Below are 10,584 nucleotides of genomic sequence, written 5' to 3' on the forward strand. Positions count from 1 at the left end.
GGCACGTTTTACACCTCTGTGACCATGGTTTAACATGGTATACTTTCAAACTATTATGTAACCATAAAACTGGAGATTAATTTCAAGAATTTTGGAGGCCATTGTGAAGTCTTCTATAATAAGTTAAATAGGTTTGATGAACAAGTAAAACCACTTGATGCCAGCAGCAAGCCAGGGTAGAAGTAATCTTGATGTTGACCTTAACGGATGATCAAAATAAAATAGTAAACTCGAAATGTGATATGTTTGGCTGGTGTAAGGTAATTAATCAAGTTAATTAATCCTAATGCAAACTTGATTATTCTTTGATTAAGGCGTACTTCCCTTATCACAAATGAATTTTATGCTTACTAGAGAAACACGATTTTATTTTCCAATTTCCACCAAATTTCTGCAATCGTGAGGTCCACGTCTATCTTCGAAATATCATGGAAGAAGATTGTAGACACAAACGTCCATAGGATTAGGCGGTTGATTAGACAAATACTTGTGCGACATTAAGATAATGAAAGCTAGAATTATTCAATTACCTCCAAACTCTTCACATGGGGATATACATTAGATATGCTTCTAGTCCGGGCCTTAAAATGAAATTTATCCTTTTTGAATCCGTCCCTGAATGGGGGTGTTGTGCATTTCCCGATAAATTGATCTCGTTAACAATATTGCGATAAAACTTCCAAGTCGAAAAGTAATGTTGGTATACCCAACTGATATAGATGGTATACCAATCTAATGGTATATACTATTTTGTTGTATATGGATTTAGTACCTCAATAGCTTTCATCGTCCTAAAACATTTAAACTAGCAAATTACCCATTACCACTAACGGTATGTACTGTTTTTATTAGGACTGATACCAATCCAAAAATTAAACATTTATAATTACTTTGTTTTAAATGCATCCATTTTACTAAACACACCGAGAAAAAAACCGAGACTTGTACCGAAAAAAAGAATACGACTACTCTTCTAAAAATAATATAAACCTGCCGTCCAAAATAGCAGACTTTTGAAGTCTTTTCACTCTCTGTAAAAAGACTTGAATTTTTCCTTTTAACAGCTCTTCATTTCCCGGGGTTTTTCTTCCTTATCTTCTTGTTGGTGTTGACTACATCTTCATCATCATCAGAAGAAGAATGGAAATTATGACTAGATATAAAAGGAGGATTTGTTCAAGGTAAAAAATATATCTCACCAAGTTTTGGTTTTTCTTTCCAATTTCCTCTGTGTATTTTGATTAATTTTAGACCCTTTATTCAATTAAAATCTCTGTGTTTTATTAGCAGAATTCTGTGTGTTATCTATTTAGAATTGTGGGTTTCTTCAAGATTGATTGCAAGTAAAAAAATTGTTGATTTTTTTCTAGTGATGGGAGGAAAATGTTGAGCTTGATATTGCTCAGAAGAAGAAGAAGCAGATTAATATTGATTGATTAATTCATATTCTTTGAAATTATTCTCAAGAATATCACCATGACTGGAGATTATGAGCTCAAGAAAGCTGGTGGTTCTGAAGAACTAGACCAACTGGATCCAAAAGATTCATTTTTGATGAATTTCAGACTTTATGAAACTCAATCGGTAAAAAGAAAATTCAACCTTTTTGGGTTCGTTTTTATATTAAAAAGAACATATTTTTGTCTTATTAAGTTATAATTTTAATGATTAATAACCCTTTTGTTCTTTTCAGCTTTATTATATGATTTTTCTTTAAAGTTCCAGTTTTGCTCAAAATTGCACTCAAATTGAATGATATAATGCTTCATAGAACTGAAAGGTTTCGATTTTTTGCTTATGAATCCATGGCTTTGTTATTGTGTTGGTGGCAGAGATTTTATATGGTTGGTAGAAACAAGAGTAAGACAATTTGGAGAATAATGAAGATTAACCGATCAGAACCTAATGAGCTAAACATTGTTGAAGATGCAACTACGTATTCCGAAGCTGAATGTTTCGATCTGTTGACGCGTTTACGGGAAGGGAATGTAAGGAATGGTGGGCTTAAACTGGTCACTACTTGTTACGGAATTATTGGTATGGTGAAACAAATTTAACGTGTGATGTACTGTTTACCAAGTGGATTGTTATAATTCATAAACAACCTTTTTGGATTTGTTTTTGTTGCAGGATTCATTAAATTCTTGGGGCCATATTACATGTTGATTATCACGAAACGAAAGCAGATTGGTGTAATTGATGGTCATGTAATATATGCAATCAGCAAGAGCGAGATGATTCCAATTCCATATCATAGTGTGCAGACCGATAAAAATGAAAACAGGTACTTTGCTCATTCCGCGCTTATATTTACTTTTTTGCTGGTACTTATGAACGGAGACCATATAAATTTTGGTTACTCGGTTCGTCATTCTCATGCTAGCTGTTGTGAGGGTAAATATAACTTTACTTCTGCCAATTGGTATTTATGGATTTTCTGTTTTTTTTGTTTACCTGTTCATGACATAGATACAAGAAGCTTCTATGCTCAATAGACCTTACAAAGGACTTCTTTTTCAGCTACTCATACCATGTTATGCGTAGTCTTCAAAAGAACTTGTGTGATGCTCAGACAGGGCCAGATATCTATGAAAATATGTTCGTCTGGAATGAGTTCTTGACGCGTGGAATCAGGCATAATCTAGAAAACACGCTTTGGACCGTGGCATTAGTATATGGCTTCTTCAAACAGGTATAACTTGGATGGGTTTACCCGAGTATGTTATAGAGATATATACATCGCAGTACTAGTTAACGTTGATCGAATTATTTAGTAAAATTCATTTGTAATGATTCCCGTTGAAATGTAATATGCTTATATGTGCTCTCAGCTATATTCTACACATGTACATTTCCATGCTGAACACGGAAAAATCAGATTTTTTTTGGACGTCCAAAACAGTTGTGCAGATGTTCCACCTGCTGTTTGTACATAAATGTTCAATTCCTAATAGTTAGCTGCATATGTCTTTGGTTTCAGGAAAAACTTTCAGTTTCTGGCAGGGACTTTTACTTGACACTCATTTCTAGGCGCTCTCGTCACTATGCTGGCACAAGGTTTGAATAATATGCCATTAGTGTTAAGTATCAAATTAAGAGGCTTCTTTTATTTTCTAATTATCTCCTTCTCTTGTGAAGGTACCGTAAACGTGGTGTGGACGAGAAAGGAAGAGTAGCTAATGATGTTGAGACTGAGCAGATTGTGTTTGAGGATCTCCCTGAAGGATATCCAGTGGAAATAAGTTCTGTTGTACAGCATCGTGGCTCTATTCCCCTTTTCTGGTCGCAGGAAACTTCACCCTTAATTGCTAAACCTAAGATCAAATGTAAGTGTCGGATACGTGAAATTGTAGTCTACAAGTTTGTACGCACAACAATTCTTTTGTATTAATATATCTGTTATCTTTTAGTGTCAAGACGTGACAGAAACTATAAGGCTACCAGGCTTCATTTTGATAATCTAGTGACAAGATATGGAAAACCGATAATCATATTAAATTTGATTAAGGTAGGTCGTACAATATTTATTGTGGAGTGTTGCACTTAATCTGTTCTGTGCGTAGATAAACTGTATTTCAGATTCAATGATAACCTTATAAGACATTCACATTTATGGTTGATATAACAGGCGCGTGAAAAGAAACCTCGAGAGTCCATACTTCGAGGAAGGTTTTCTTATGCAACTGAAGTTATTAACAAAGATCTGTCCTTTGAAAATCGTCTGAGATTCTTTCACTTGGATCTCCATAAACTTTCTAAAAGGTCTTACTCTCTCTTGATCTCTTGCTTTGAAATAGTTTGTAGTCGTCGCTATATTAATTTTTCGTAACTTTTTTATTTTTCAGTAAAGGAGCAAATGTGCTGGAATCACTTAGCGGAGTGACTGAATATTCACTGAGAATGACAGGATTCTTCCATTCACAATTAAAGCCAAATTCGGTACCTAATGAAGATAATGAGAACCACTTGATTAAGCAACCCAAGCTACAAAAAGGTGTCCTCCGGACCAATTGCATTGATTGCTTGGACCGCACAAATGTTGCGCAGTATTCATATGGCTTGGCTGCTCTTGGTTATCAACTTAATGCTTTGGGGTTGATCAATAGACCAAAGATCGGGCATGATGACCCTTTGGGTGTTGATTTGATGGAGCTATATGAGATGATGGGCGACATACTTTCTCTCCAGTATGGTGGATCTCTTGCTCATTGCAAGGTAACTACTTCATTTTCATGTTTACAAATTTGATTACTACTTGTGTGCGCAATTTGGATTCATGTTAGTGCCCAGAAGTGATTATTGTAACTGCAATTTTTTGGATGCTGCATAGATATTTTGGTTTAGAAGAGGCCGCGGGAAAGCAGCTGTCCATACCCAAGACATAGTCAGGTCATTTCAACGTTACTTGAGCAATGCTTACACAGATGCTGAGAAGCAAGATGCGATTAACATGTACGTCGCCACCTGGTTCACCATTGTGCTTTACTCCATAATTTTATTGTATCAGGTATATACTCATATTATGAAATACACTGCAAAACAGATTCTTGGGATATTTCCAGCCACGACAGGGTAGGCCTGCACTTTGGGAGCTAGATGCAGATCAGCATTTCAATGTTGGGATGCGCAATGATTCTTTTGATGAAAACGCCAGGTACACGGATGTTTGGATATTATTGATGATATACATAGGCTTCTTTTATGAAATTTAGTGGTAAAAACGAGAATTTAATCTGCTTCATTAATAAAATAAATTTTTTTTTTTTGGGGGGGGGGGAGAGTGGGACTTTTTATAATTGTCATTTCTCTGATTACCTGAACCCACTGAAAATAGATTTTCTTCCGCTTAGTTTTGGTGTGCAATCTTGAATCTATTATACTTTTTTTCTGCTTTAGGCTATCTTTTCAAAGATCCGCATCAGCTGGTAACCTTGTTAGCGCAAGTGATAATCCAATGTTGGCCACAATATTTGCGCAAAGATATGAAGGGGAGAGCAGTCTTCGTTTTGATGATTCTGCACCTGAATGCTCAACTTCCAGGTTTGTAGTATAATCTTCATTTATTTGATTTCCATAGTCAATGTCTAGAATAACCGAAGACAAGATATAAGGATCCCTTGCTTATGTACATACAGCCATACCATCCAATATCTCATTGCACATTTTATCTGGTGCTGGTTAACAAAATGTGTTTGGCGATTCAGGTATTCGAACTTTTGGTTTTGAATTTTATGTTGTGTTTCTTTAGGTGTGCTCCCTCGATGACTACCAAGCAGCTTTACACTGACATGCTAAGCAGTAGGATTCATTTCTACGAGAACAAAGACTCGCATAACTGCTTCGATTTTGGTACTCCCCGATCTGAAAATTCGTATGCGGGAGACCTACACGAGAGGTATCCTCATCACTTATTTGATCAGCCAGACTGGCCAGATTTTGCTAGTGACAGGCCTGACGGCTACTGTTCTTCTGTCGAAACTTCGTGCACAGGAAACCTAAGTGAGAGGTAATTTTATCATTTATTTGATCAACCAACATATTGCTTCGTGTATATTCTTGTAAGGAGTTTCTATTTCTCAGTTGTGGGAGTCCATATGGTTTAGAATTGTCTTAAGGTCTGATATCAAGTTAATATATTGAACCCTGCAGTCCGCTGGTCTACGGTACTGGTGATGACTCACGTTTCTAAGCTAAATGTCTGTAGGTATGAAGATTTTGATATAAATGTACTAAGAGGTGAAACTGTGGCAGTTCCGAGAGAGAATGACTCCATAATTCAGGTCGAGTAACCCACATTTTTCCTCCTTCCAAGTTCTTTTCACACCCATTTGAAAATACTAATCTCTACACATTGTCAAAGACAACGCGTACTCCAATGCTTGAGCTTCAAACTGAGAAATGAAGGAAACCGAGCTGTTTAGCTAAAACTGACAATTGATTAAAGCGTTTCAATTGTTTTCTTCTGGCAGAAAATGACAGCAGGCCTGGGTCTTTCATACGCATATTGGTACTGGGTTACCTATGGAGACACATTAGATATGCCACGCTGACAAAATGAAGGCGCATAAGTTTTCTCTAAAACGATACATTCCTTGTCTTTGACCACACTATGATTCACTCGATTCCAAGAATGCCATTTCCAGAAGAAGAAAAAAGCCGTGTACAGAGATTGAAAAAGGGTGAAATAATGAATAAAAACACTGGAACCGGCAGTCTTTCTAATACATCTCTTTCTTTTTCTACCATGTGTAAATATCACAAAAAATGTTCCATGTAGTATGGAGTTCAAAGTTCTTGTAAATACTTGCACATTCTTCTCGACTTGATGAGGCTCCACTTATACAGTAGAAAATCTTGTTTCATTCCGTTACGTACCGTGAATAAAAAAATGTTTAAAATTGCTGGTGATTGCAAGATTGTTTTGATTCCGACTTCTTGTGGATGGCATCAAATTTTACCTTTGCCATTTCAGTTAAAGCCGGAAGGGAATAGCTGTATTTCTTCAACCAGGCATCCTATGACAACATAATTTTCAATTTGGCAAACCTGAAGTTAGCTTAATTAGCCAGCCCGGATACGCTCCAGACACTTAATGAGAAGGCACAGTCCCCATCCAGACTGCCAAGCAAGTTCACCTGTTTGAAGAAAAACGTGCAGTACATGAACATTTCCATCTTATATGTCTTAACCAAGAAATTCTAATAAAAATTTGTTCGAATCTCTTTTTATATCAGATCAAATCTTCTTAATCTCTTTTAGAAAAGATTAGTTGTGCGTATACTATACGTTCTGAAAATGGGATCAACGTTTAATCATTCGAATCCATTAAATAGACATCGACACATCGTATATCCATTGGTTTATCATCTTCAATCACAGATTTTAAAACATCATTCATTCACCGTCATGGCAAGAACAAGTTTGTTCATCAGCATTGCCTTCACTGGTATCATTATGTTGTCATTTGCAGGTAAGTAGTCGTGCACATACTTCTTTTTCCTGTTTTTCTTGTAAATAGTTGATAAACTTATAAGTACTCAGACTAAATACTGGCTAAACACATGTATACAGAGATATGGCTTTAGGAGTTTCAAGCTACAATCAAGGGGTGGGTGCATCTGATCAGCCACATGAGGCGGCTAACGAACAGCAAGGCGGGACTGTAGTGACTGGGGCACATGTCGCAAATGGGTTGGTAACTGCAAATAGAGATGGAGAGGATGGTGTGGATTTCAAGAATGGTCAAGTAAAAAGAAATGGAAACACAGGAGTGAATGCGGCAGACGGGTTAGCTGAACAGAAAGGGGCATACGAGAGAGATCAGTACACCAATAAGGAAGGAAACCAGGCAAAGGATGGACTGGCAGATCACATTGCTGATTGCAGTCAATCAGGAAATTATTTTCTATTAATTTAAATATATTTTATGCTTAAAAAAAGGTGTAACTTTTTTATGGATATGTCAAAAAAAGATAGATTTTTCTGCATTTTGGGGAATAAATGGTGTATATATTTTTAGTACTCCTTTCCTCCCTCCATGTTATACCCAATAAGTTAAAACAGGATCAGTTTTTAGTAATGTTGACAAACCCTTATCCACCAATTTTTATTAACGGCTAATATATATCCTTGTTTAATTAGTGTTAGTTAACATAATTGTTAGGTGTGAAATTAACTAGTGTTGATCGATAGTCAAAATATGAATATTTTGAATATTTTTGATATGAAAGTTTTTTTTTTCTTCTTTTTTTTGGGGATTTTCTAGGTTCAAAAATAATCGGACGATAAAAGCCATATTCACGATGACCGATTCTTTTTGATGTTCTCGATACGTAAAGAAAAACACTAAGAATCGTCATATGTTCTATTTTTTTATGGCCATTTGTTATAGATCATGAAGAACATCAACCAAGAATTGGAATATGTTCTTCCTTTTTAGAGCAAGTCTTATGGTGGAAGAGTTACATCTTCCATCTTCCACGCCACCTCAGCATTTGGAATTATGGATGGAAGTGCAAGTGTAGTGGTGGAATAGTGAAAACGCTATTCTTAATAGCACAAAATAAAAACGCTATTAAGAATAACACAAAAAAAAACGCTACTAAGAATAGCACTCAGTGCTATTAAGAATAGCGTTTTTTTCTCAACCGTTAGATTTCAACAACTCATTTTAAATCTACAGATAAAAAAAAACGCCATTCACTGAGTGCTATTAAGAATAGCGTTTTTTTGTGCTATTCTTAATAGCGTTTCTTGTCTTTTACTGCGCTATTCAACTTAGCGTTTCCATGGATTCCACGGACCCTTCCATCAATTCATGGAACCCTGCTTGGATTTTCTGTGGAAGACCCCAACTTGAAAGCCACTAGACTTGACATTCCATGGTTTTTCCACACTTGCAATAGGTTGGATTCCACTATAAGACTTGCTCTTATGGCAGATCAATCACAATCAACAGATGTAGAATCTTCACAAGTGTCGATGGATAAAACTTAAAAAGAATTGGGTTATACATAAAAGTACGTCCATAATCGGTGAATAAGGGTATCCAAGCGTCCAAATTGCAAACAAATCAAGGTCAACTGTTTAATTTTCCGGTATCGGTTGATATAAATGCAATTATCATTCGATTGTAAACCTAACAATTACTCGAATATTTGCTCATAAGTTTTTTGTCCCACATTGGAGTGACCTAATTCTTTTTACATTAAACCTGTATTTTAGTATATACAAAAAAGAGATAATGATTTGTGTATTTGGATAAAGTTCCAATTATTTTTGGATCCAAGGATGTAAAATACTATGCGAAGATGGATTCAATACCAACTTCAAATTGTCCAAATAAATGAATTATTATCTCTATCTTGTAGATAATGAAAATACGAGTTTAACGGAAAAAATAGAGAAGTCACTCTAATGCCGGACATAGAAGTTATGAGCATAAAATTTAAGGAAAATGTGAGGTTAGCTTACAATAGGATGATAAGTGTGCTTATATTAGATGATTATGGAAAAAATGTTTTTATAGAAAAACTCTTGAATTTGAGTTTTCATAATCGAAAGATGTGCGAAACCTTATCCGCCGATTATGCAAGTATTTCTATGCAAAGATTTAGTACTTTTGAATTTTTTATCAATTGGCACTTGTTGAGGATTGTATCCGGCGATTGTGATTAATTAGTTACTAATAATAAGAAGATATGCCTACTCTTAATTGACGTTCTTCATGGATCAAGAACAATCAGGCCAAAAAAAAAGAACATAAGCTAATTCCTGGTTGATGTTCTTATCCGTCGATTGTATTAGAAGCCAAAAGTTTTCCAAATTTTCAAATAAGAAAAAAAATAATTGAAAAAAAGATTTCCAATTTATGATTGGTTTTGAGACAAACAAAAATGTTTGGAAACATTATGGATAAGGATGGAAAAATAATTTTAACTAATGATAGTAATTTATAATTTCACCCTTTGTTGACACCCTTCATTCCATCACCTAGGTGGGAACAAAATTTTGTAGGGCCTTATATTAGCCAGCATGTGGTTATGTAGAATGAGCTTCTTGTTATCTATGTGAGTTTATGTTCAAAAAATAAATAAAAAATCTATCTGTGTTCAAATTCGTAGATGGCATTTTTCATATACCCCTATTTATGATAAAACAGTAAAGTTTCGATAAAATAATGACACCGTGACCAATAAAAATTATTATTTTACCGAATTTGTTAACTTATGAATTTAAAATTTAGCTTATACATTCCTAGTTGGGCACAGAGAAATTTATTGTTTTAGTGAAATAATTAATTTATCGAGGTTCCGTCGTAGTATTACAGGAAAAACAAATTTTATACTTCTCATTTTGGTCAATAAGGAAATGATTTTTAGGGTACCCGTATATTTTATTAATCTAAATAACCCTCCACCTATATGACTTAGGTGGAGGGAATACTTTATACATCTTAAGTGCATATAGATAAATATGTATTTTCTTTTTGAATATCATGTATTCCGAGTGAAAGTGTGAATTAGGAATACAAATTATTATAGGGGCTGCGTTTCTTAAACCTTGGGATAAAGATGAGCATATTTCTTTTTTTAAATGGAGAGAGCAACCTTCACTATAAAACAGAAGCGTCCCAAGAGGCCGAAATCCGTCCCAAGAAGATATTAGGGACGGTTTCTTGCCGTCCTCTGTTTCACCGTCACTAATACTATTTGGTCGTCATTTCTTTTAGGGACGGTCATGTTGTTGCCTTAGTTTAAGTATTCCGATGACTGATAGGGATGTGCAGTCTGTGAGCGTCCCAAATAACCCTCTTTAGGGAGGGTTTTGAAAAAACAGCGGTCTCTAGAAGCTACTTGTTTTGTAGTGCTTTTTTATTGATTTTTTTGCATAGTGTTACAATATCTTGATTTCCTCGCTTTTGCATAACTGGTTATACAGAAAAAAAAAATCATATTTTTTCTCCATTATCTTTCTTCCATATTTTTACTGTTTTAATCTAGATTTATTTGTTTTTGGACCTGAGATTTCAGATTCATCGAGCAAATGTAAGAAATAGTAGCATGTTGTTTTCTTTTTTTAATA

The 10,584-nt window shown here is 35.1% G+C and overlaps 1 protein-coding gene across 1 annotated transcript; it reads left to right on the plus strand.

Annotated features, from left to right (window-relative positions):
- Positions 1–1,021: 1,021 nt before the first annotated feature.
- Positions 1,022–6,370, plus strand: LOC113340026 (phosphoinositide phosphatase SAC2-like). The gene is made up of 16 exons (XM_026585236.1): positions 1,022–1,181; positions 1,371–1,584; positions 1,833–2,037; positions 2,131–2,284; positions 2,470–2,692; positions 2,981–3,057; positions 3,139–3,326; positions 3,411–3,508; positions 3,629–3,762; positions 3,846–4,215; positions 4,331–4,452; positions 4,544–4,654; positions 4,897–5,040; positions 5,249–5,506; positions 5,705–5,780; positions 5,970–6,370. The coding sequence occupies exons 2-16, from the start codon at positions 1,477–1,479 to the stop codon at positions 6,048–6,050; spliced, it is 2,349 nt and encodes a 782-aa protein (XP_026441021.1). The 5' UTR covers positions 1,022–1,181; positions 1,371–1,476; the 3' UTR covers positions 6,051–6,370.
- Positions 6,371–10,584: the final 4,214 nt, after the last annotated feature.

Source organism: Papaver somniferum, unplaced genomic scaffold (assembly GCF_003573695.1).
Source record: "Papaver somniferum cultivar HN1 unplaced genomic scaffold, ASM357369v1 unplaced-scaffold_21, whole genome shotgun sequence".
Classification (NCBI taxonomy): Eukaryota; Viridiplantae; Streptophyta; class Magnoliopsida; order Ranunculales; family Papaveraceae; genus Papaver; species Papaver somniferum.

Coding starts and splice junctions, on each gene's coding strand:
- LOC113340026 (XM_026585236.1), top strand. CDS start 1,477: ATGACTGGAGATTATGAGCTCAAGAAAGCTGGTGGTTCTGAAGAACTA. Junction 2,285..2,469: donor ACCGATAAAAATGAAAACAG/GTACTTTGCTCA, acceptor TTCATGACATAG/ATACAAGAAGCTTCTATGCT. Junction 4,216..4,330: donor GATCTCTTGCTCATTGCAAG/GTAACTACTTCA, acceptor GATGCTGCATAG/ATATTTTGGTTTAGAAGAGG.